This window comes from Vigna unguiculata, chromosome 9, assembly GCF_037176805.1.
Source record: "Vigna unguiculata cultivar grain cowpea cultivar isolate G323 ecotype 2 chromosome 9, ASM3717680v1, whole genome shotgun sequence".
In the NCBI taxonomy this organism is placed as follows: Eukaryota; Viridiplantae; Streptophyta; class Magnoliopsida; order Fabales; family Fabaceae; genus Vigna; species Vigna unguiculata.
This window is the reverse complement of record NC_140800.1, coordinates 40,855,290-40,882,895: the sequence shown is the minus strand read 5'-3', so window position 1 is coordinate 40,882,895 and position 27,606 is coordinate 40,855,290. Positions and strand designations below refer to the sequence as shown.

Sequence of the window (27,606 nt, the reverse complement as noted above, 5' to 3'; positions counted from 1 at the left end):
ACTAAGCATTTTAACATTATATGACGACAATTTCTTTAAATACCACTATACTTTCTTTTTCATAAGTGTAGATAAAATTATAACTTTTACATACTCAACTCTGCAAGAATGAATATATATTAGCAGAAATAAATAATTAAATAAATACAGAAGGCCGCCACTGGTGTGTTTGTTTTCATTTCTGTGTCATCCCAATGGCTATGCCACAAAAAATAAGAAAACCATAAGGAAAAATATCAATACAAAGAAAATTTTGATCATCAACCACCGATTAGAAGATATGCTGTTCAGATATTTCAACAAAGCCCCTTGTGCTCCCTCTACGTTTGACAATGTATCATCCATGTTTTCATCGATCCTGCATATTAGTGACGTCTATTAACCCCACTACTATGTCATAAACAACTAAATAAGAAACCAAAAACAATTCTTAAAAAAAGTCATAAACAAGGACGGACAAAGAAAGAAACTACAAATAGTTTGCTACAGACATTATACAGGCTCATTGAATTCAGGGCAAGAAGTCATTTCAGTTTCAATGAAGTTGGCACAGATATACTTGATAATAGAATTACTAGCAAAACAAATAGGATTTGATCTAACAGTAACATTCATTGAATATCATATTGTAATACAGAAATAATGAACAATAAGGATGTATGTGTGAAATAATGAAATAAGGATGTATGTGTGAAATAATGAACAATAAGGATGTATGTGTGAAATAATGAACAATAAGGATGTGTGTGTGTGTGTATATAAATATGTATAATATAGCGCACAATTGAGACATATGAAATACCTGATGGCAATCTCTCCTTGTTGGGAAACAAGCGTCGCTAGCTGATTAAAAATGCTGCTAAGCTCATGAATAGTGGACTCAACATTCTGAAGAGCTTCAGTTCGGCTTTGCATGTAACTGTCTTGTAATGGAACTACACCCTCCTGCTGCTGCTGCTGCAACAATGGTTGACTCTCCATGTCCATTCGCTTCCTATAGATTTGAAAGCTATGAGAAAAGTATAAAAGTTTTGGGAAGAAGCCAGAATTCCTGGCAGAATTTGACCCGATTTGAAACAGCCTTAAAACATTAGAGCATAGCAAAAGCTTTTATTGTTAAATGTAAAGAATCCACAAATCATGCCTAGTAACTGTGCTCTTAATTCGGACCGAGATCCCACTGCTTTTAGTGTATACGTGTCACTTCAACTCCCATCTCTTGAATTGAGCCAAGCCGACGGAAAATGGTTAAAATGGTAATCTTGTTTTCCTACTTATATTTTGGCCTGGCTTATTTGACCCACAAAATTCTCTTGCCCAGGCCAAATATCATAAGTACATGATTTTCTTGGGTCAGTTTATGCCAACATATGAGATCTGAAAGGGCCAAACTGTTTAACCAGTATAATTGTAACCAAACAATCAATTGAAGTCCATAGGGCTGTAACTTATGCTTGTTTGATGCAATTGCATCAAAGGGATGGCCAAAGTTCACAGGTTGGAAGTTAAAATTGGTAAAGTGGTAGCAAAAAAAAAAAAAACTGCAAAATTCAGTTGGACTTCAATAACATCTCAAAGAAAACAAATAAATAAAATCCATGTAAGTTTGTAACCACACTTACACTATATATTAATTAATAAACCAACTAGTCTTACTTAGATTCACCAATTCCTTTCTTCCAACAAAATTCATACACTCAACAATCTATCCAGACATAATAACACACATTCATGTGATAAGAAAACATCAATTAAATATACCAATACAAACACTTTACTTACTTGGGAAACACCTGAGATGAAGATGGCGAATCATTAGCCCATGGAGGAGCAGGGGCATTAGAACTACTAGCTGCCGCCTTAGCAGCCAAGGGCCGTTGCCGGATGAAAGGATTAGCTGAATCCTTAGAACCAGAAGAAGAAAACAACTGTCTTCTATTCTCGTGCACTTTCATGTTCTTCACAAAACACACACACACACAATACGGTCTTAGTAGCTAGACATTAAGCCACAAAAACAAACACAACAAACCACCAACACAACAAAGTACCTCAGTTCTCATGGTGAGAACATCCTTAAACTCTTTGGTAGCGCTCATCAACCGCGTCTTCAAGTCATCCACCACGGTGCTCGAATGGCTCGTTGTGTCCACAGAAACATTTCCACTCTCATTCCTCGAGTTGCACAGCAACTGAAGATCCACCACCGCAGAGTTTAAAGCAGTGATATCCTGCTTAATAACACCAGTAAGCTCTTGGATTTCCATGGTAGGATCATCAAAAACAGAAGTCCTTTTCGCCACTACGAATCAAAACAAATACACACGTTCATAATAACTTCATATCATACTATCCTATATTAAAATCAATTAAAATAGGTATATAACTTCACAACATCACAATCTAAAATCAATGAATAGGCTTATAACTTTATAACTTCATAACTTCCTACCTTCACATTCTATGACTTCGTTCTAAAATCAATGAAAACAGGATTATAACTTCGTATCATAAGATTATAACCTAAATTCAATTAAATTAAACGTATAGTCATTTGCTTACATCTGGCGAGCTTGGCGAGCTTCTGAGACGTTTGGTGAATTCCGAAGCCAATTTTGGAGGCCCTTCTATTGAAATCCGATTGATTTGCGATCGCCGATAGCTGTTCCTCCGATCTGGAAGGACTGCTACTGCTGGGCCCAGGGGGCCCTGATCCGGATTTCTTCAACCTCTCGGTGATATTGTGGAATTCATGCGTCCGATCCCGGAACGATGACTGTGCCGCTTTCACGTGCATTTTCTTTTCCGGTCTCAGAAATTCAATGGGATCGTTGGCTCCGAGAATCTGAGATCCGTGAAATTAATCAGGTACACGTGAACAACACCGGTAAAACTCAAATTGAATTTGGATTTGGATTTGGATTTTTTTTTTTCGGTGATTGTGTTGTTAATCAATCATGTATTGCAATTCGTCGTGGACACGGATCTGGAAAATTGGTGTAGTGGGTAGGGGTTTGTTTACATTGAATGAATTTGATAGTTTCATTTTGTTCCTTTTCGACCTTCTAACATCTAACATGGCTAATTTGGCATTTGAATATCCCATAGTTATAACTTATAACTGTTATTTTGTTAAAAAAATGAATAAATAGTGGTTTTATTAGCAGATAATCCTATAGTAGATTGGTTATTTAGCTTTTTATTTAAAATCAAAAATATAAATGTTACTTTTTTTCATATAATTATTATAAACAATAAAACTCCATTTTTAACTGAGCTTCAAATTAGAGATGATAACAGATCGGGTATAGATAGTGCCTATCCGCAATCCGACCCGCAAAAAAATGTGGTTGTTTATCTGTTGGATACCCATTTAAAAAATATCTGCAAATTTTTTTTAAAATTCACGGGTAGGTATCCGCATATCCGCAAATATTTAAAAAAAAAAAAAATATATATATATATATATATTTTATAATTTTTTTAATATAAATTATAAGAATAAAATAAAGTATAATTAAATTAAGTTAAATTTTAATTTTAATTAAATTTAACCTAATAAAATATAATTTTAATTAAATTTAACTTAATAAAATATAAATTAAATTTTAATTTTAATATTACCCGCAAGTACGAATAATATAATACTCATACATGTCCCGTTTATAAGTAGATATTAAAATGCCCGCTACCCGCGGATAATAAATATTTGCGGCTACTAACTATCTATCACATATTTCATCCACAGATATTTGTAGGCATAAGTATTTTTGTCATTCCCACTTCAAACTCAATCTTAACACACCTAATAAATGTTTTGCTACGTGTTAGAATCATGGAAGGTGATTATAAACATGATTTTGAAATGTTTTACTTCTAAAATAAATAAATAAAAAATGAGTCAAAATATTTTCGTTAGATTCAATAAGATTAAAACATGGGTCAAGGATGTTTACCTTACCCCATAAGTTAGTGAATGGTTCACAAATTACTTTGTAATAAAATTATTTTTCAGTAAGAGAGATAAATAATATTTTGAGTTTAATCTATTCAAATTGAGTCGAAATGTTTTTCTTTTTTCTTTTTGTAGGTTTTAACTATGACATGGCTTTTTGTGTCGGAAATTTGTCTTAAAATATAAAATTCATACTTGTTTTCAAAATATAAAATTTAATATTTTATATTTATTGAATGAGATTGAAAAAAATTAATGGTGAAATTGATATGCCTATTACATTAAACTTATTAACCCGGTGATAAATTATAATTTTAAATTAAATTAAAATGATATTTAAATTTTGATTATATTTGTCTGGATCTATATCGGAATAAGAATAAATATTCCTCGAATATTTAGTTATCAATGTAATTTGGTTACAAAAATTGTTGATATTATTACGAAGAAGTTGATGTAATTTTTTATTTTTTTTGTAATTTTTATTTTTCTAATTATATGTGAGAAATAATTAATTGTATAATGTGATAAGTGTATTGCTAGTAAGAAAGTTAAATCTAAAGTTATGCTATATGGTCACTATATTTTGTTACCTATTTCAAGATGTGATATTTTTATAAATCTTGTTTTAGGTTTGTATTGGTCTAAAGGGAGAAACAATTTTAAATTTTGTAGTTGTTGACACGTTTTCTAAAATTACTCGTTTTATATATATATTGTGGATAAAAAGTAATTATTTTTTCAAAGAAAGTATAAGATTTCATAGGTTGCCTGAAAGTGTTGTGAGTGATTGAGATTCAAATTTCTTAGTAATTTTATGCAGATTTTGTGGAGATAAAATTAGAGTTAAATTGTTATTTTCAAAAGATTTTCACTCCTCAAACAAATTGATAAAATAAGATGGTTAATAAAGTTCTTTTACTTTTCTTAAAACTACTTAAGAATAACGTATGATTGATGGTTACATTTTCGAGAATAATGGATGCCTTCGTAAAGAAGTCAAAGTTTATATTATGAGGGGATAATTATTTGTAAGTATTGGCCAAAATAATTATAATGCCTACAAATCAAAATGTATAAGTGAGATTAATGTAGTTCATCTTTGTTTTTTTTTTTTATATGTGTAGGAAATTATTAGATTTGAGAACAAATCCACTTGAATGAATAGGGAATGATATGGACGTAATTGACCATACTAAATCTTATAAAAACCAAGAAATTCAAGTTTGTAATTTGTTGGAGGTCTAATAATCAACAAAGACTTTGGAGGGTTCGTGATAAAAATAAAAGTTAAATTGGTTAAATTTTTTTTCAAAAGATGATGATGAGATCTCACATGTAGAGATCCATATGAATAAAGTGTTACTTAAGTGTGTTGTTGATTAGAAATATCATTGAACATCCAATTGTTAAAATAAAATATCTATAAACTTAATTGTTTTTTTTTTCATTGCAAAATAATTTGGAAATGAATGAAATCGACAAAATGTTTTGAATTATCATTTGAGGTGAGAAAACTCCTATATTGGGGTTTTTACTTTGACTATTACATCTTATAAAAAATTTCATAATTTATGTGTTGATTCTAAAACTTATAAAGCTTCATTGTTTGTTGCACCGACCTTTATGTGTTTTTTTTTTCTCTAATCGTGATCATGCATGTCAAAATTTGTATTCATAATTTTGTAAATCACAATGTTCATTATTGATAAAATAATTCTTTAAATCTCATACTTGTTCATACAATTTTGTTGTAACATGAATTACGTTCACACCCTAGTTATGTCCGAAATTCATTGAGACCAATAATATTACTCATAAATGCTTGATTCTCAAATTTAGTTGGTTTATGATCTTCCTCTTTAAAATGGGTTAAAGGAAAACAACCCGAAGTATCATCAACACTAAAAAAAACTTTCAAAATTATAAGCTCATTAAACAAAAGTACCATATATTCATGTTTACTCTTATCGAGCGCTTTATTTTATAGAAATCAAAAATTTTATTCTTAGTTAATGTATAAACTAAAAAAAATATTTTAACACGTATTTACGAATTATAATTAAATTTTATTACTAATTTAATTTTACTTTAAAAATACAGATTTACTTTATTATAAAAAATTGAGACTTAACTAAATCAAAATTTTAAATATAAAAATTAATTAAATTTTATAAACTTTCATGAAGAAATCACATTTGATATGTTGGGTTAGTCCGGTACATGTCATTAATTTGTCATGTGACAATAAAAACTTGATGGGTGAAAAAAATTAAATAAATAAAAAATTTAAAACATCATAAATGACATGAATGAATACAACTTAACGCAAATTTGAAATAATTTAATTAAATCAAGTAAAAAAATAAAGATTTAATTGATCCAAATTAAATAACTCAAAGTAATACGAGAAGAAAAATATTTTAGCTAATAATACAATAACATCCTAGTTTTCGATATAGTCAGAAGATACATATTTTAATTAATCATTTTCTAGCAAATTTCAGAAGATAAAACTATTTTTAGAATCGATTTATCTTTCGGAATAAATATTTTTGTGACTATATTAGTCAACAAATCATTATCTGCTATAAACAATATTTGAGATACGATATAAACATATGATAAAATAATTAATTTTGAAATGTGTTTTAGTTCACGAATACCATATAAAAGTTTTATATAATGTAATGACAACACGATTATCCTACTATTTTGAAATTTGTTAGTATTTGTATTTTTTTTAGTTAAGCATAATTTTGATTCTATAAAATTGTACACATCAGTTATACTTATTTTCCGAGTTTTTTTTGGTCATCAATAATTTATAATAGTCCCGAAGATGTTAAAAATGGGCTAAAAGGACACACAAATTTTAAACCAAAGGATTGTAAAAGTATTAGTAAAAATAAATAAATAAATAAAGAAATAAAGAAATAAAGTGAACATTTATGTATTCTTTATTTTCAAAAACATATTTATTTATTTCATCTTTGAGCGGTCGTCGTGGAGTGGAACTGAAAAACCTCGATGGCATTTCCGATATTTCACCCAAATTTATTTTACTTTCTATTTTCTCGTGAATAGGCGGTGTGCATAAATCCTATCGCCCATGCCTCGTGCAACCTCTGGAACCTTATGGAATCTTCGTTCCCTTTGGGTCAACAAGTTCAATCCTAGCCGTTCCTATCACCATCGCACGTTTTCAAAAAGGTCACTCCCATTTTCTAATGGTACGCCTCGAGCAGGTAATCGTAGCCCCATGCAAAAGATTTTCCATCAAGTGGACTTTAGTGAGCCACGTGTCGAGCCAAATCATTGTTGGAGTGTTTTCATGCTATTTACCATTTCCATTAGTTATTATTTTCAGTATTTTTTCAATCTAAAAACCCTTACTTGCCTAACCAAAAGAAACCCTACTTCTCGTGCGTCTCTCGCGGGTTTTGAAACAAAATATAAACACGTAGAAATCGAATTTGTCGGTGAATTTAATTTCAAAATTGGGGATTCCATTGGGGGTTTTAAATCGTCTGGGTCGGATTCAAACCCTAATTCATGTTTCGTGATCGTGATCGCCGAGTTTTGGGGAGGAATCGACTGTGTCGTGGTGTGTTGTTGGTTTAGGTATGTGTGTGATTTGGTTATGATTTTATAGCTAATATGTTTCGTATGTTTTTTTTTTTTTTTTTTTTTTTATAATGCAATTAGTCCAGTGCGTGGTGGAAATGGTTATTGTGATATTAGTTTTTTCGTTGGTTGAAGGATTTTTTTTGTGATTTTTCATGTGGTTGTAGTCACAGATCTGAAAAAGCGCACAGTCATGTATGATGGAATGTGAACATTGTAGAGTCTCGGTCTGTTCTGCTTATTGTACATGGAAGATAGAGAGGAGACCACCCATGGTACTGCAATTCCCAAAAAATCGAGATCTTTGGATCTGAAGAGTTTGTATAAACCAAAACTGAAAAAAGAGAGTCCAGAGAAGGGCTTAAAGAGGAAAGGGAGTCATCCTGGGGGTGTTTATGAAAATACGAACAAGAAAAAGAAGACCAGAAAGGAAGTGTCTCTAAGTAGCTTAGAGAATGCTGATACTCTCAACAAGAAGGTTGTCGATGAAGAATTTCAGAAAGGGTTTGGTTCTGGCAGGCAGGAATTGTGCGAACAAAAGTTGGAGCCAAAGCAGGGATCAGGTAGCAATACTGTGCTGAATAAAGGCTCGCTATGTTTTGATGAAAATGTTTACATTCCAAAGCGAAGGAGGGATTTTGTGGGGAGAAGGAAAATTGAAGTTGGTTTGTCTCCGAAGTTGGCTAGAGAGTCTAGTAATACAGGTGGCCATGGTGATCAGATACATAAGTTAAGTAGTGATGATTTGGACAGGGGGATTGAATCGTCAAAGATCAAACACAAACGAGATTTTGATGAGTTTAAGGGAACTAAAAGTAAATCTGCTGTAAAGAGTGGTGATTCCTCCTCAAAGAAGTCACTGAAGAAGGACAGAAAGCTAAAGGCATTTGCTCCAGATAGAAATAGGGTCGCCACGGAGGTTAAGCCTCGTATTGATAGTAGTAAAACATCTGATTACAAACAAAAGGCTGTGGCTCCGGATAGGGGCAGGGTTGCCAAGGAGGTTCGACCTCTGATTGATGATAGTAAAACATCTGACTACAAGCAAAAGTCTTTGGCTCCTGATAGAAATAAAGTTGCCAAAGAGGTTAAGCCTCTGATTGATGCTAATAAAATATCTGATTATTTGCGGGAAGATGAAGAGGAGAATCTTGAAGAGAATGCAGCAAGGATGCTGTCTTCACGATTTGATCCAAATTATGCCGGCTTTTGTTCAAGTAGTAAGCCCTCTACATTGCCATCATCAAATGGGTTGTCCTTTTTGATCTCTTCTAGTCGGAATATTGATAGTTGTGCGTCTAAGTCTCATTCAGGTTCAGAATCAGCATCAGTTGATACTGCTGGCAGAGTCTTGAGACCGAGGAAACAATACAATGAAAAAGGTCGTTCCCGCAAGAGGCGGCACTTTTATGAAATTTCATTAGGTGACTTAGATAAACATTGGATACTGAACCAGAGAATTAAGGTGTTTTGGCCTTTGGACCAAATTTGGTATCATGGTCTTGTTGATGACTATAACAAAGAAACAAAGTGTCATCATATCAAATATGATGATCGGGAAGAAGAGTGGATTAATCTCGAAACAGAGAGGTTCAAACTCCTGCTACTTCCAAGTGAAGTTCCTGGAAAAGCAGGGAAAAAAAGAGCAGTAAGGAAAACTAAAAGCCCTAGCCAGCAAAAGGGAAGCCTGTCCAGCAAAGAAAGGCAAATAAGAGATGTGATTACTGAGAATAACAGTTGTGGTGAAAGCTGTATGGACACAGAGCCTATAATCTCTTGGTTGGCTCGATCTTCCCATCGGTTTAAATCTTCTGCCTTTAATGGGGTTAAGAGAAAGAAAAATCCTATTACACTTCCAAGTACAGCCTCATCATTAAGCAATGAAGCTGTGAAAACAGGGAGGCCCTTAGTTGAGAGTTCCCCGAGGGATGGGAAAAGCAGCTTTTCCAGAGATTCTGTATCAGAAGATAAATTAGGTGATAACTTTGGGAGTAAGTCTCCATTGCAAAGCTTCAATTGCCCTAAAGATGACAAACGACCTATTGTTTATTTTAGAAGGCGGTTTCGTAAGCCAACCCCAATGTCACCACATATTTCTGAAGATAAACATGTTAACACAACTGCATCTTGTTCCATTTCTTTGGATCCTGTGGCTGGTGGGCCTATGGATGTAAAAGAATCCAATGATGGGAGGGGTGAGATGGAGGGACCATTGTGTTACACACATAATGGGGGGGTTTTTAAAATTTTTTTGGAAACTGGTTCAGCAACATTCAAGTTTGGCTTAAAGTATCCAATACAATCTGTGTTGAATGGCTCGTTCAAATTAGAGAATTTGTGGCTGTTCCGTGCTATTCTGCTACTTCAGTATGGTACAGTTATGAGCCTGTGGCCAAGAGTTCATTTGGAGATGCTTTTTGTTGACAATGTGGCTGGATTGAGGTTTCTCTTATTTGAAGGCTGCTTGATGATGGCTGCAGCCTTTGTCTTTTGTGTCCTTCGGTTATTTCATCAACCTGCTGAACAGGGGAAGTATATTGACGTGCAGTTGCCTGCTACATCGATCCGATTCAGGTTTTCTAGTGTTTATGGTATAAGGAAGCCTCTTGTGTTCACATTTTACAATTTCTCGAGAGTGAAAAATACAAAATGGATGTATTTAGATTCAAAACTTCAGAGACATTGCTTACTCGGTAAGCAGCTCCATCTCTCCGAATGCACATATGACAACATCCAGGCGCTTCAAAACCAATCTAGTGAGTATCCAATTACGTCCATCAGAGGGAACCCCTTAGTCAAGGTACTTTCTCCAATTTTGTTATTATGTTTTCTGATTGGTAACTCCGTGTCTTTCACCTCATTTCAAGATTATCTGTGCTATATTTAATAATGTATACTGCCAAAACCCCCAGTCACTGCTATTTGAGTTGTGTTGGATTTTTTGCATGAACAGGTCATGCAGAAGAGGATTAGGCCAGGGATTAACGTTATGGGTGTTTCCAGAGAGTTATCTCAGGCTGATACCAGTGAATATTCTGACTCTGGCAAGAGAAAGATTCCTCCATTTTCACTTTCTTTTGCTGCTGCACCTACATTTTTTATTAGTTTACATTTGAAGTTGCTGATGGAAAAGTCAGTAGCTCATATTAGCTTTTGTGATCATGCACTGGTAGATGATGAGGAAGACTGTGGTCCGATGACAGATGACTGCTCTAGCATCGATGATTGCTCTAACAGAAATGCAGAATTTAATGTGAAGAAAGATATGATTACTTTGTCAAAGGATGCTGTGCGTGATGGATTGACTTGTGCCAAGCCTGATTTATTAATTAGTCCATCTAATGGCAGTGGTCAAGTTCTCTCCCAAAATTACCAGAATATTGATCGTAGTGCTGATAGAACTTCCATATTGGATTGTTCTGAGAAGCATCGGAATGTTCAGTTACCAGACTGGCAAACATGTCACTTTGACCATTCTTTTCCTTCAAATTCTTTATCTGATAAGATTAAAGTGAATGATGATTCTCATTCTTTCCTGTGCGATTTGAGTGTTCAAATACCTTCTGTCAATCAATTTGAGAAATCTTGTGATGGTGATTTGCGTGATGCTCAACACTCTTCTGATTTTTCCTGGAATGCAAATGGAGGTGTCAGTCTCAGCCCCAACCCAACAGCTCCCAGAAGTTCTTGGCACCGGAACAGAAATAATTCCTCATCTTTTGGATTCCAGTCTCATGGGTGGTCTGATGTGAAGGGTGATTCTCTTCACAATGGTTTAAGCAGTGGACCTAAGAAACCAAGGACACAAGTATCTTATTCAGTGCCTATTTCTGGGTATGATTACAATTCGAGGCACAGAAGCCATTATCAGAGACAGAGAGGGTTGCCTCACAAGCGAATTAGAAAGGCTAATGACAAGAAATCATTGGATGTTGCTAGGAGTCCTGAAAAGAATCTGGAGTCATTATCGTGTGGTGCTAATGTGTTGATTACCCTTGGTGATAAGGGGTGGAGAGAATCCGGTGCTCGAGTTGTACTAGAATTGTTTGATCATAACGAGTGGAAACTTTCTGTAAAAGTTGCAGGTATTACAAGGTATTCATACAAAGCACATCAGTTTCTGCAGACTGGATCAACAAATCGTTACACTCATGCTATGATGTGGAAAGGAGGGAAGGATTGGATCTTAGAATTTCCTGATCGGAGTCAGTGGGCTGTTTTCAAGGAGATGCATGAGGAATGCTACAACCAGAACATCCGTGCTGCTTCAGTTAAAAATATACCTATTCCTGGTGTTGTCTTGATAGAAGAAAGTTATGATAATGAAGCAGAAGCTACTTTTGTTCGTGGCTCTAAATATTTTCGACAAGTTGAAACAGATGTAGAGATGGCTCTGAATCCATTGCATGTATTATATGATTTGGATAGTGAAGATGAGCAGTGGATTTTGACTATTCAAAATTCTGAGAAAGATAATGGTTTCTTGGATGGGATCTCCGATGAGATGTTTGAGAAAACAATGGACATGTTTGAGAAGGCTGCATATGCTCAGCAGCGTGATCATTTTACTCCAACTGAAATAGAGGAACTGACTGTTGATGTTGGGCCCTTCTGTGTAACCAAAATCATTTATGAATACTGGCAGCAGAAAAGGCAGAAGAAGGGAATGCCGCTAATACGACATTTTCAGGTACATTCTAAAAGATAACCAATGTAATTTATGATATTATCATTCTGCTTTAGGAATGTTACACTGGTACTGATTAATGACATTTTGAATGATACACTAGCTTTACACGTGAATAGGAAGGGGGATAGAGAAGTAAAGGGGAAGGGATTTTAATGTGCGTGGCAGTGGATTATTTTTTACTTATTTGCCCTAGTTGTACCTATCAGCAAGCTGAAGGCCAGCCGAACGTAATGCTAGGTGTTTTTAGTTGTTACCTATTGATTGAGATGTATTTTAACGTTGTGATTTTGCAATTGATTATCTTAAGTATGGTGGTATTACGCAATTTACCTTTTGTTTCGTTTCAACATTGTCTGTTTCTTTCGAACACCGATATTTAGGCACGTTATCAAGGTTGAAAATTTACCTCTACTTGTTTATGCTCTATTCAGCCACCTCTATGGGAAAGATATCAACATGAATTGAGGGAGTGGGAAGTTTCCGTGACGAAGAATAATATTCCCATTTCTAATGGGTGCTTGGACAAGGGTGTGGCTGTGGAGAAGCCAGCTATGTTTGCTTTCTGTTTGAAACCAAGAGGTTTGGAAGTACCAAACAAAGGGTCAAAACATCGATCACAAAAGAAAATATCGGTCTCAGGCCATTCAAACAATATTCTGTATGAACAGGATGGATTCCATCCTTACGGTGAGTATTTCATTCATGACATGATTAACATTTTGAACAACTTATGCACTTCTCCTTACATCTGTTTGGTGTGTCCTCAGGACGAAGATTCAATGGGTTGGTATATGGTGATGAAAAGTTTGCATTCCCAGGTCATAGTTATGATTCGGTGGATGATTCCCCATTGCCCCAAATCTCTCCGATATTCTCACCCCGAGACGTTGGCAGCATGGGATATTATTCTATAAACAACCGTTATGACAGGAATCATATACCCAAATATAACAGACACAAGTCAAGGAAATTTGGATCATTTGGGTTTCACAATGATTCCTATAGTCAGAGAATTTCATCTTCAGGGAAGAGAAATGGGGATGGTAGGTGGAATGTGGGGTATTATGACTTGGCAGGAGGCCACAGGCAATACCTCTTGGATGGTCCTCAGAGACATGGGATTGATCAAAGTGATGGTACAGATCTGTATGAACTTAGAATGCGTGATGCCTCGGGAGCTGCTCAGCATGCAGTTAACGTAGCCAGAATGAAGAGAGAGAGAGCTCAGAGATTGCTCTACAGAGCGGATCTAGCAATTCACAAGGCTGTGGTTGCTCTTGTGACCGCTGAAGCAATGAAAGCTTCTGAAGATTCCAATGGTGATGGGTAGATAAAACATGAATGTCTGACTCTGATAACTTCATGGATCCCTCCAGTTTGCAATTGAGCTGCATGGAGGCCGGCAGCAAGTAGACTCAGCAGTGAGTTTACCAGACAAAGCAACTCCTTCGACTTTGTTAATGGCGCTGAACTTGAAGCCGTGAGAGCTGATATCAATGGGATGGAGTAGATTTTGTTGCTTCAAAGTGCAACTCTTTTGCACGGTTTTCCGGCACCTTCCCCAGCTATGCCTAGTTCAGTGCGTGGTATGGATCTATGGAATTTTGGCTGCCTATATTTTGTACAGAATTTTTTCCCCTTGACCTCAGTTTCAAATGTTAAATATGAAAATAGAAATCGGCCAAATAATACGACACCACCTTCCATGGAATTGCAGTTCTATTTATGTCATAACTGGACACATAATTCGCCAGATAGTAACGCAATTTCCCTTTTTTCTCACCACAAGGATCATCGAAAGAAATTTGTCTTGCAGGCAAACCAGTTTATATTTTTCGTATATGGCTAGTCTTTTATCTTGGTTGGGTTTTTTATCAAATGTGTCTACTGCAAGAACTTTTATTTCAAGATTAGGGATCCTGTTGGAAAGTTTAACCATAAAATATCTGAATCATAGAAATTGATCTGGTTTATAAATACAAAATTTTAGGAGTATCAACAACTGGATGCTAGTTGAAACAGCACCCAATGCAGAAGATCCGATTCCGAAGGTACTGATTTAATGTCTGGCTTTCAGTGATAGTTACAATCTTTGGTTTGAAATGTGACCATTGTTTTTGGGTCAGAAGCAACCATTTGGTCCAAAGCTTCGCGTAATCTGAGTTAGCTAAGTGCATATAATTACTTTCTGCACCATTATACTCTTGCACCTCTACTTTCTTTTTGGGATTGACGTATAAGAAACTAAAAAAATAGTCCAAAAATTTTAATTTTATTAGTTTTTTTAATATATAATTAAGTGTAAATTTAACTTTAACAATGGTTTTAAACGCATAAAATACGTGTTTAATTCTCTAAACGACTTCAAATAAAAGTAAGAAAAAAAATTCTATTGATAATTTTTTCTTATATGAAAATAATATATTAAATCAACTATTTATTCCTTTTATCTAATGCTCATTTAACCTTTGAATATAGATGGGAATGCTTAGTATAATATTAGAACTTGTTTCACCAAAATGAATGCTATTAGTTTTAAACTCATTTATTCAAGTGTGAATTATGATAATTTGGTATAGTGTCTAATACAAGATAATTTTGGAAAACTAGCTCATCATTTACCCCAAATTCGTTGGCCATGGATAGAGATATTTGCATACGATATACCGTTTATTTTGGATTTTAGATTTGGATATGTCAAATTTTTTTCTTAAAAATAATATGTTTAAAAATATATCATTTTTTTTAAAAATATAAGTAATTGAATAATTAGTTTCAAATTTTGGATTAAAAATTAAGAACCGAACTCGATAAAATAAGACGTTTTTTTTTAATGCAATGTTACATATTTAGAGTTAATTAACAACTAACATAGATGGGTATATTTATTGAAAATAATTTTTCAATTTGATTATATTGTTATCATAACATATTTATATTTTTCGGAAACATATACAAAATTCATATTCAAGTTATCGACTATATAATTATGCATTTTACTTATGATGATGAGAAAAAAACTTAATTAGACATATATCAATAACTATAAGAAGAGCACATTTTTTAGTTATAAAATGTTTAATAATATTTTTTAAAATTTGATAATATTTTTTTTTTGTAAAAATAAAAAGGCCAAAATTAATTTAAAATAAATTATAAAATATTGATTTGGTTTGATTTAGATTTTATGTTAAATTTAATCTAATTAAATTACATTTATTTTTTATTGTTGTTATTAATAGTGATTATTTTAGAAATTAATATCTTTTTATTGTGTAAATTAGTATTCAAATTTGTCATTATGGCAATTAACAGTCTCTAAAATGAGTTATAAATGAAGTATTTATTTATTTATTTTTTTTGTAGTGAAACATGTTTCAATCATAATTTTTGTGTAAGGGTTTAATTCTCCATAAAAATGATGAGATGACATCACCAATGTCATGAAAAGTTATGGTGTAAACGTTTTTGCAGTTATTTTATGTTGTTGTGACCTAAGATTTTCATATTTGATTGGTGTCTGTCTATTGAACAAATGATTGTGACGAAAGTCGGTTCAATGAGAAGTAAGAAATGATTGTTTTTAGAAGCATTTTCTTTGCATATGGTGTATCCATGATTGAAATGTTATATTATGCCATTAAAACAACATAATGAAGGGAATGACCAATTCCAATTCATTTCAGAGATGTTATGCTCCAAATTTGTCAAGACAAATGCAGATACATTCAAATTATAGGAACAAGTATAGAGAATAAATAAACTTTACTCTCAACATTATGCACAAAACATATGGTGCATATACAATATGGACACAAAATTTGACAAAAATCTTAAAATGATAGAGCATGGTTATGATACAATATATACAAGTTAATGTAAAGTTATATATAATAATAATACTGATAAATATTTTAATTAAGATTCAAGTTTTTTTGTAATTAATATATTTTTTTAGTAAAAAAAAGTTACAAAAGTTTTTAAAAGTTTATATTTTTTAATTGAATCTTTCTTACTAATTATAATGATATTTCTGTTTAATTTTATAATCTCAAGCAAAATATTACAAATTAGGTAATACATGACGAAAATATTTTTTTAAATTTTAATTAGTTTTAAAAAAAAAAACATTGTTTATTTGATAAATTAAATATTGAAATAAAAATCAAATGAAATATGTGGAGACATGAAATGATGATTGGTAAAGATAATTACAATTTTAGAGTTTCGTTTTATTTATTGTTTTATGGTATTTTATTTGAAACTATAAAATCAAATAGTTATATAATCTCAATCATAACCGAAACTCAATTAAAAAAATATAAAAAATTAAACACCATAAATTTTATTCATTAGATATTAAAATGAAAATATTCAAGAAACATAAATAATGATGATGCAAAGTAACACGTGTCTTCCGGGTTAATAGAAAAATAAAACTACATAGATTCAATTAAAAAATGTATAAATTTTAAGTACTCTTTAATAAAATTTAATTAAAAATATATAAATTTATCAAATATTTAAAACCAAATGAAAAAATTTGACGCAATAAGAAACAATATTTCAAAAAATAATTAGATTCATTGTGACATGACAATTTGTTTTGTTATAACTTATGAGAGTTATTATGGTATACAATTCCTATTTAAATTTTAAAATAAAGACAAAAAAATTGTAATTATTAGAAATATAAGTGGGTCTTTGTAATGTAAAAAATGAATATTTAACACAACAAATAAGTATTTGTTCTCATTCATTTAATGAAATTCTATATGACCAAATAAAAGAGCCAGGTTTTCTTCCTTAATATATATATAAAAAAAAAGTTAAAGCGAACTTTATATAATAATTAAAAGACATTAACTGATTAATTACAATATGGCAGGCAATTTTTCCATGACACAAAAAACAAAGTTACTATTTTTCTTTATTTGATGTTCCTGAAACATGAGTTACAAAATAAATCTAAGTCGACAACCAATGGAGATATTGAAGACATATATATATATATATATATATATATATATATATATATATATATAGAGAGAGAGACAAAGAATAAATAAATTATAGTAGGATATTTAAGGGTCTTCTAATCCTTCTAAAAAAATACATAATTAGTTGAGAGAGATAAAACATTTTTCAAGTACTTTTTTAATTAATTTATTTTTTGTTGATAAAAAAAAAATCCATTTTATTTATGATTTTTGTAATATTTTTTTCTTTCACATTTGATTAAATTTTGATGGATTTTGCATAATATGTGAGGCATTAGTTCATCTTTTACCTTCGTTTTAAGATATTGTGTTCTATATCTTGTTAATATTTTGATCTTAATTTGCAATTTTTATGAAAAGTGGATGAATAGAAGTCTAGGGTAACCTAGCAGAGTAGGAGATTAACTATCTGAAATTTTTAATACGATTATGGGCATTTTAAGTGGTTAATCTTTTATTTTGACCTAAACCCTAAACCATATCTCTCAATCTCAAACCATATCATATGTTCATAATCTTTATTCTTTTATTCCACACCTTGCTAGAGTGCATTATTATCACTTAGAGAATGAGTGAACGCAAAAAGGGCTATTCATTGATGTATAATAATTAATTGACACTAGACAAATTTTGTTATGGTTCGAATAAAGATATTAGAATTTAGCACTGTTATTTGTTTTAACGAGTTTTTTGTGCATTGAAATTATCTTTTCTATTTTTTTTCTTCTTTGAATTCATTTAATTATGACTTAATATCATTTTTTTCTATATTTATATAATAATAATAATTGATTTTTGGGTTAAATATGTTTTTGGTTCCTCAACTTCTATGAAAATTGAAATTAGTCACTCTCTAAAACTTTGATCCAATTAAGTTCCAACCTTAAAACTATGTGAATTTAGTCATTTTTACCAAAATTTTTGTTAAGTTTATTTAATGTTTCAAATGCATTTCATGATATCATTTGAGTAATTGTTTGACACATTTTTACTTCAATGTGAGCTAAGAAACAATCATGAAATGCATTTGAAACGTCAAATAAACTTAACAAAATTTGGTTATAAAGACTAAATTTATGCACTTATAAAGTTAGTGAACTAAATTGGACCAAAATTTTAGAGATTGACTAATTTTAATTTTTACTAAAAGTTGAAAGACCAAAAACATATTTAATCTTTGATTTTATTCCTTGTATTTTTGTTTAAAGGATTCAATGCGACAACTTCTTCTATAAGTTAACATTATTCTTTCTGTTTCATCTTTGGGATTAATAATAAATATGTAAAAGAAGAGGATAATTAATGAGTATGGACACTTATTATTATTATCTTCTAAATGAAGTTAGTTTTAATATATCATAAATAATCGCATTGAATCTTTTAAAAGAACGTAGAGACATCACTGAGTCAACAATAAATAATATAAAAATATTAATTTATTATTATTGTACATAAATATAGAACTAAAAAAACTATTAAATATTTAGTTAATAATTCAAAATATAATTGTAATAACACTTATGAAAATTTTATATTTATTGTATAATAACAATATCATATATGATATGATAAGTAATTGACTTTGTTAAACTATAAAAAGGAAGTATAATATAAAGATTTGATATGGTGAATGTGGCTACATTTATTAGTCCATTAGAGCATAGAAACCCTAATCGTGTTAATAAATAAAGAATCTTAGTTACGACACTATATCATATAAACAATTATTTTGTAGTTATCATTGGCATGTATGAGATAATAAAAACTATAGAAAAAGGAGAACAACATTTATACTATTAGTAATGGTATACGTCATGGCAACATTTCTTGGATAATAATTGTTTAGCAAAATAAATCACGGTGTAGCTACTTGTCAAACTATAATAATTCAACCATATGAAATCTTCATATCTAAATGGGAAAGGTGAACTCATTTATTAACTAAGAATGGAAAGTTAAATTTTCTTCTAGTTTTTTTTTTTTCCTTTGAAGTGTACACTATAGACATAATTATGTTATTGAAAAAAAATTGAGAAGTTCTTCCCCTTTACAGATAATATTTCTTGAAATAAACTTACTTTCTTTTGGAATATTTAATTATTAAATGATTGATTCTCCTTTACTTTTTTTTTAAAGTTACATAAGTTTTTTCCCTTTTTTTTTCCTGTTCTTAAACTTTGAGAAAGTTAAATTAATCCATTACCATTTTCTTAGATTCTCAAAAGGGTTTAGAGATCTTTCTTTTTGGTTGACACTTGCATTTATTTTGGAATATAATTTAATCATTTTCAAATATTAATTTATTCTTGAAAAACTTTAAAGTGTTTTTTTTTAAAGCGTTAAGAAGAAATATATAGCCTTATATCTATCATCAAATTCCATTTCAATATCCTCAAGATTATTCAATATCTTGTTAAAACATGTTAATTGTTTCACTATTGTTATTAATTTGTCATATTAATCAAATACAATCCTTCTTTCAATTAAAGTTTATACGTAAAGTACTTCATCTACAAATATTAATTGAACTTAATACTTTGATAATAATTTTTGTGTTCCTTCGCAACTTCTTTTGGTGCCTTACCTTCAAAATACAAGATTATAAAACCATTTCCTTTGTTAATCATATTTGTTAAAATTTTAAATACGAGTTTGGTTTTATATTAAGTAAGAATGAGCCTAAATAACAGTATATAATAAATAAAATCCACATACATATTATCTTAAGAGTTTAGATCCACGTAATAATGTCTTGACTTTCTTATATAAAATATTTATGACTCAAATAGAGATAAAAAAAAAAATTGTACATGCCATGGATATTTATAGATAAATTCTGTTAACAAGTAGAAAATAGATATTGAAAATGGATATCCGCAAGTAATGAATATACGCATATTTTTTATATCTGTTTGTTAACGGGATGGGTACGATTATCATAGTATTCGTATCCGTGGATACCTGTACCCGCTATACTCTAATTTAAATTAAAAAAGAATTATTAAAACATTACATTGACCTTGAATAATTATTTTTTATCAATTGATTTTAAAAAATCTTCACTTATTTATAAATTGTCATTCAACACTGTTTAAATGAGTTATTTTCACTTTGTTTAAAATGAGTTATTTTCACTTTGTTTAAAATTTATAAATGTTACGTATTGTATTTTTATTTGAATTTATGATTAAAGTTTGTTATTAAACATTAAAGTTTTCTTTTATAAATATTCGCGGATATCTATGAATATTAAAAAGATATGCGGGTATCCGCACGGATGTGAGTACAAGTACGAAACAAATATTTATCCAGCGGGTAGGGTACGAGAGAGTTACTATCCGTATCCTATCCGTTCCGTTGACATCTCTACCCATTAATATCGAAACTCGGAAAGGTTGTCATAGTTAAATTATATCAATATTCTCGTTTTCTTATAATTCAAAACCTTTTGACCATGTTCAAATTCATATAAGTGTTTTTTGTTCTCTTTTCCAACATATGCATTATGTTCAAGCAATATTAAACACGAAAAAAGAAAAACTATTGCGTATTAACTGAAATATATATCATACATACACTGATAAAATACATGTAAATAAAATAACAAACAAATGTTCTATATACAGACCTCAAATGTAATAGTAATAATAGTGAACAAGTGTCATAAAAAATAATGTAATACATTATTACACGAGATAACAAAGATGACGTGTTTATCATAAACAATACTATGTTTTAACACAGTATATATTAGACAAAGTAAATAACAATTTTTTTTCTTACAAATAACTATATTTTCGATTTGTTTGTATTCAGGTGAGAATTGTTCAGATGAATTTGAAGAAGGTTTACATATTTATATTTGTTATTCAAAAAAGTATCTAAAAACAAAATCATATTAAGAAAGGTAATATTTTATAATTTTATTTTTAATATTAATGTGATAATCAATTTTTTTTAAATATTATATATATATATATATATATATATATATATATATATTATAAAGAGGATACATTTTTGTGTAAACATTTACTTTTCTTATTTTACACATAATAATATAATTCTTAACTGATTTATATATGTTAAGGGCTAATATTTATTGTTTTGTATCAAAATAACCTTCAAATTAAAATTAAAATTAATGGTATTTAGCTTGAATTTTGAATATTTAATTATATTAAATATTCTCATGTGTTAGAGTGATAGCAACCGAGGATTTACGCATTGTTGTGTAAGAACGATGGCGAACGACTGTATCATTCGTTTGTTTTTGTGCATTTGAGCGGAAGAGAGCGATGGTTTGAACAAACTTTTTTTTTATAGTTTTATTATTAAATAAAATTAAACTCCAAATTTAATTTCAACAATTAACAGTTTTATCATCGTATATAAAGATATAAGTGTATCATATTATACAAACTCAGTAAAGATTAAAAATCAACAAACTTGTCACACATAAGTTTAGGAATTAAATTTTAAGTTTAAAACAAAATAAAAGTTTAATATTTTGTATAGAATTTAAAGTTAATTTAAAATATTTCTAAAAATATTTAATAAAAATATTAATTTTAATAAGAATATACCATAAGATTTATAAAAAAGTAAATTGAATCTCAATCTAATGAGAGACACTATTATTTCATTTTTACAAAAATTGAAACTAAAAATTAATATAAGGACAAAATTGAATGATTTTGACACGTGACAATACGTGTAAAAAATTAAAAAAAATTAAAAAAAAAAAGAAATTGACACGTAGTTGACTTTAACCCCGTTTGATCAAACTGACGGTAACAACTAACTTTAATCATTTTTAAGAAAATGAGGATCAAATTTAAAAAAAAAAAAACTTAAAAACTAAATTGATATTACTTAACAAATAAAATAACCAAATAATTTAACCTAAAATAAATATAAACTAAAACAAAAGTGTCTCTCCGAGTATTAATGTCGGACCTACACCTTCTTGACTTTTGCTGTTTGACCACAAAACATTAGGATCCCTAATAATGCAGCATAGGTCAAATACAGCACTAGTACCACTTACAAAAGTGCATGCTTATTCACAACATTATACTCTTATTTTAATTCTTAATATATTTATAGTTTCACACATAAACCACAATCAATTACCGAATTTCATTTGTGTTCCTTTGTTAAAACATTAGTCCAGTTTCTTCCCCAATTCAAAAGTCTGAACTTAAATCCACTTCAATTTTTTTTTTTTAACTTTGAATTTGATTATACTATTATGTTTATAATTGTGGAAAAAATGGTTTTTAATGTCAATTCAGAGGTGCTTTTCATGTTTTTTTTTTCTTAAATTTACGTGATTTCTGTCACGTTATAAAAATATTCATTCTTCAACCCATTTTAATAATATACATTAGTACTTTAAGTTAAAAAACATAATTAAATTATTAATATAAAAAAGTAATATGAAAAAAAGAAGAAAAATATTCCATGGAATAAGAATAAAGTGTCTACACACAAAAACTTTCGAAACTATTATTATTTTTAAGACATACCACTACATGCTGAGGTACTTATATATAATAGAATATGGAAAAGAAAAGTATTCCAAAATACTATTTTTCTTTATTCTAAAACCAAAGTATCTAATAAAAAATAAATTTTAAAAACCCATTAAATACCTAGATTTGAACTATAATGTCTCTCAATTGATATTATTCCATTTATACACATGAATTCGATTATGATTATATATTCAAGAGACATGACGAGTGAACAATATTATTAATACTATTTTTTTCGAAAAGCAAAATAATTAAAAATAATATTTACGGCTTAAAACGTTGGACAAATAAGATGAGATTGAAAGCAATCACTTATTGTTTTTTAATTAGCCAATGTGACCAAGTGATTTTCAAACCACAATCATTAAAGCATGGAAAATCTTTTATTCCAAAAGCTGATAATTTTGCTATCAATTTGCACAAAGTAGGAGACATTTTTTCTCATTCGTGAACACATTATTTTACCCATGAATATCATTAATAAATCAATAAGTTGGCTAAATCTTTTTTAGTACAAGTTCATTTTTTAGTTTTTTCATACATCTACTGAAGGATGTATAAAATTAAAATTTATAATAGCTAACAAAAATCTAAAAATAAAATATTTCAGTGTTATTTTTAAAAAATTAAATATAACACAGTTTAAAAATTCAATAACTTGCATCACAAAACCCCTTTTTCTGTTAGTTTAAGTAGAAACTAACTATCTCAACAGTACATATTTTTTAATGGTACTAATCGATATATATATATATATATATATATATATATATATATATATATATATATATATATATATTTCCATCATGAAGAGTTTTTCTATTGTTCTCTTAAATGTAAGACGATGTAAAAGTCAGATATTGTATGTAACATCTCAATAGAAAATCTTGTATTAATGATATGTTAGAATATATGTTTTTAAATAAAAATATATATAATTAGTGTTTGATGGCTGGTTATTAAAATAGGATGTGTCAACGTTTTTTTTTCTTTTGTATTATGTTTGCTCATTACTACCAAAAGCTGTATCCGAAAAGTAAGCACCAAAATCATGGAGAAACCTTTTTTTTTTTTTTATCATTGTGTAAAATAAGTTTAAAATTTTAAAAAGCAGAGAAATTAATTAGCATCAGGTGAACAATGCCAGCCAAAAAGCAATTTGAAAAGGGATTATGCAACAAAAAGTTTCTTTGATGGTTTGATGGATTAACACAACCCCACATGCATATTAAAATATCACACTCATGAAAGAAAAAGAATACAACAAACTTAATTAGTGAAATGCTACCTACACAAGAGACCAAGAATAAGATAAGAAAAACAATCTTTTCACACTAAAACATAACTAGTTTCATTAGGACTAATATAATAAACAAAAAGAATAAATTTTTTTAATTATATAAAAAAAAATCAGAGGTAAGAATTATTGGGTGAAAGAAGTCATGAATGTAAACATAACATAAGAGAATGAAAAAACAATCACAAGTACATATACTCACCATTTTACACATGTATACAAGCAGAGATAGAAGAATAAGAGCCATAGCAAAACTTGAAGCAGAAGCTACATATTTATATTCTTTCCTTACAAATACATGACTAAAACTTCAACATTTCAGTGTCAAATCCCAGAAAAAGCTAGAATAATTGGCAACAAAAAGAAACTTGCATGAGACGATTTATTCTAAGTCATGCAATTATTTACACTACAAGACACTGATAACCCATTAATTAGCAACAGCATATATAGATAATGAGATACATATTCAATATCCTATTTTTCTCCTTCACACTTGTTCATTTGTGTCTTCATGCCTCCAAATAGCATTCAGTGGCTTGCCATTGGTCCAATCCCTGAGCTTAAGAAGCACAAAAACAATCATCCCACACAGAAAACCAAGAGCAGCACTGGAACCCACCAAAGAAACTGCAGTACAAATGAGCATAACAAAGGAATCTTCTTTGGTGTTCATGTCCCTAGAAGCCATGGCTAGTTCAATCCCAGCAAACAATAGCAACACCCCTAATATCCCCACAGGAAACTGGTTGAAAAAATGAGCCAATGAACTCCCCAACACAAACCCCAACACCAATTTGGCTGCACCAAGAAGTGCCACACACCCACCACTTCTCCCTCCAAACTTGTATTGCCCTGCAAGCCCACCTGCCCCATGGCAACATGGCATTGCCCCAAACCACCCTCCCACAAGGTTCATCAACCCCACAGTTACAGACAGCGATGTCACTGAGAAATCCTTACCCGGAAACAAGTCTGATGAAAGCTTACAAACAGCTATCACAGAGTTCAAAATTGACAATGGGAGTTGAGGAATAGTACCCTTTATAAATCCTTGCCTCCATGCATGTTTAGACATTTTCACCACCTCTATGGAAGAGGGTCCAAATCTAAACTCATGCATAACCCTTGGCCTTCTTACAAAAGCCAAAACCACACCCAGCACAAACACCAGAAAAGCAGAAGGAAGGGAGAAAAAAACCCTTCTCACCTTCCTCATTTTGCTTCTAACTTGGGTTTCACGCCTCAATTCTTCTTGACCTTGATCCTGGCGGTGACAACCATGGTCCTCGTCAGCACCGTTTATAGTGACAATAAAACAAACACATAGTGTGGCGAGAATCAACCCGTCAAACCCAAGCCAGTGCCTGTTCTCCAAAGATTTGGATTTGGGGAGGTCTTGCACTTTCCTCACGTATTTGACCGCGGTCAACGCGAAGGACAAGCCCTGCGCGAGCTGAATTCCCCTCACGACGCATAAAGGAATGAGCTTGTAAGCTAGCTGCATGAGTCCGGTGACGCCGAGCACCAAGAGAGTGGCTCCGGTGAGGATCCCGGAGGCCATGATCTCGGGAACGGAGAAGGTGGGGTCGGCGAGGGCGACGGCGGCGATTGATTTCATGGGCTGGACGGGCATGGGGACGCCGTAGATGGCTCCGGTGACGATGTTGTAGAAGCCGGTGAAGATCAATGTGGTGCCGAGGTTGAGTTGTTTTGCTAGGGTTAGGGACAAGACTATGGGTATGTAGGTGCCTAGGTCGCCCATGGCGCCGTTTAGTTCGGCCCAGGTGGAACGCATGACGAGGTTGCGTTTTACTTTCTGCACGGTGGAGGAACTTGAGTCTGGGGTTGGAGAGGGTTGTGCCATGGAAATGGAGTGAGAGTTAAGCTCTGAAGAATGGAGCATGAGAAGAAGAGTGAAAGGGAACTCTGCTTTTATACTGTTCAAACAAGTGTCACTGTCGAAAACATGTTTGCATTTCAAATCAATGTTTTTCTGCCATTGATTTGTTAAGAGAGTTTTCGGAAGAAAGAAAAATATTTCATATATTAATACATAAGAGTTTAAATCAAACCTTCCATAAAAACAAGTATCTAATTTTTTTAAAGTATGTTTGATAAATTAAATATTTTAATGTAACTCATTTTATCTATAAATTTTATGTTTAATTAGTAATTTGATGTTATATATAACGTTCCAATTTAGTAGAATAATTCTAATCAATAAAATGTTATAGGGTTATGGTATAAAATGAAGCACCAACAGAAAACATATAAGAATAATCCTAAAGTTATCAATAATATTATTAGAGGAAGAGTACTAAGGCACAAAACATTGGTCATGAGCTTAACTTGAGTGTTCACAGAGCAAGGAGTTGCAAAAAAATAAAAATAAAAAATAAATAAATAAAACGGTATGACAAAAGTTGCTCAAAAGAGCTCCAGCTGCCATGCCTAAAACAAGACAACAACATCTCTATCATCCCAACGATCTTCAAAATCTGCACGTCTGCTCACACCACGTCTGCTCACACCATGGATTTGGTGATCATCGCAAAAAGAAACACCACATAAGAAAAACACAATCAAAAGGATAAGCTAGAGATAAAATATTTAACATGTTATTGAGCAACCATATTATAAAACAGGTTATAGACAAGCAAAGCAGTAAGCACCCAAAACATGTGAAAGCAAACAATTGAAGGACTCAATGATCATACTCATACTCTTGATATATAATTCTAAACGAAGTATGCACATGTGTTGGTTTCTAAACTCTGCAGAGTCTAGACGCAAGGGGTTATCACCCAACCACACACAGGGTTAATCCTTTAATTTCTTGGGCCCAATATGTCCCAAGACTAGGACCTCCTACCACTCTCACCCGCATAAATTATTCTACTCTATGTGAGCGTGAATAATTTTTAGAGTTCAGGATACTTCCTTTATCTAGACATTTTTAGAGTTCAGGATACTTCTTTTATCTAGACATCTCCTATATATATCAAGATATACACTAACCACCATCACTAAGAGTTTCCCTTGAAACTCTTTTACCAACAATTTCCACATGTCATCTCAATCATTCAAGTCTCATGCCAAACCACCACCAATCAAACAAGTCATGTTTTCCACTTCATACTCAAACATAACAAGATTCCATTTAATCTCATACTTTATAAATGCATACCATGACATACATATATCACAAAATAGTATTCATCCTAAATAAATGAGTGCCAACATTTAAGTGCCTACAATTCCATACAATAAAACATAACGCACAACCATAATTCTTACACCAAAATTCCTAAGTAAATTTATTATCACAAAACCAAAATTACTGCAGTAATGCATGACACATTTCTTGAGTTACACACATCTAATCCACGATCCAACCGGTCAAACCATAAAATAGCATGTTACGAACCAAATGTCAAAATTTGAGCTCAATCCAACGGTTAATGAGTCAGAAAAGTCAATTTTATTAAAACTGC

At 31.1% G+C, this 27,606-nt stretch overlaps 2 protein-coding genes and 1 pseudogene across 2 annotated transcripts; 1 reads left to right on the top strand and 2 right to left on the bottom strand.

The window, feature by feature from the left end:
- Positions 1-30: 30 nt before the first annotated feature.
- Positions 31-3,090, bottom strand: LOC114162218 (syntaxin-32-like). Its single transcript, XM_028046033.2, has 5 exons — positions 2,563-3,090; positions 2,052-2,302; positions 1,783-1,958; positions 803-994; positions 31-358 (listed from the first exon to the last, which is right to left on the bottom strand). Exons 1-5 carry the CDS (start codon positions 2,795-2,797, stop codon positions 199-201), a joined length of 1,014 nt encoding a protein of 337 aa, XP_027901834.1. The 5' UTR covers positions 2,798-3,090; the 3' UTR covers positions 31-198.
- Positions 3,091-7,326: 4,236 nt separating this feature from the next.
- On the top strand, positions 7,327-14,054 carry LOC114163981 (Enhancer of polycomb-like transcription factor protein). The gene is made up of 5 exons (XM_028048405.2): positions 7,327-7,579; positions 7,750-10,382; positions 10,536-12,272; positions 12,704-12,959; positions 13,040-14,054. Exons 2-5 carry the CDS (start codon positions 7,830-7,832, stop codon positions 13,600-13,602), a joined length of 5,109 nt encoding a protein of 1,702 aa, XP_027904206.1. The 5' UTR covers positions 7,327-7,579; positions 7,750-7,829; the 3' UTR covers positions 13,603-14,054.
- Positions 14,055-24,357: 10,303 nt separating this feature from the next.
- On the bottom strand, positions 24,358-26,087 carry LOC114196305 (molybdate transporter 1 pseudogene; annotated as a pseudogene).
- Positions 26,088-27,606: the final 1,519 nt, after the last annotated feature.

Coding starts and splice junctions, on each gene's coding strand:
- LOC114163981 (XM_028048405.2), top strand. CDS start 7,830: ATGGAAGATAGAGAGGAGACCACCCATGGTACTGCAATTCCCAAAAAA. Junction 10,383..10,535: donor GAGGGAACCCCTTAGTCAAG/GTACTTTCTCCA, acceptor TTGCATGAACAG/GTCATGCAGAAGAGGATTAG. Junction 12,273..12,703: donor CGCTAATACGACATTTTCAG/GTACATTCTAAA, acceptor TGCTCTATTCAG/CCACCTCTATGGGAAAGATA.
- LOC114162218 (XM_028046033.2), bottom strand. CDS start 2,797: ATGCACGTGAAAGCGGCACAGTCATCGTTCCGGGATCGGACGCATGAA. Junction 995..1,782: donor TCATCTCAGGTGTTTCCCAA/GTAAGTAAAGTG, acceptor TCAAATCTATAG/GAAGCGAATGGACATGGAGA. Junction 359..802: donor CAAGGAGAGATTGCCATCAG/GTATTTCATATG, acceptor ACTAATATGCAG/GATCGATGAAAACATGGATG.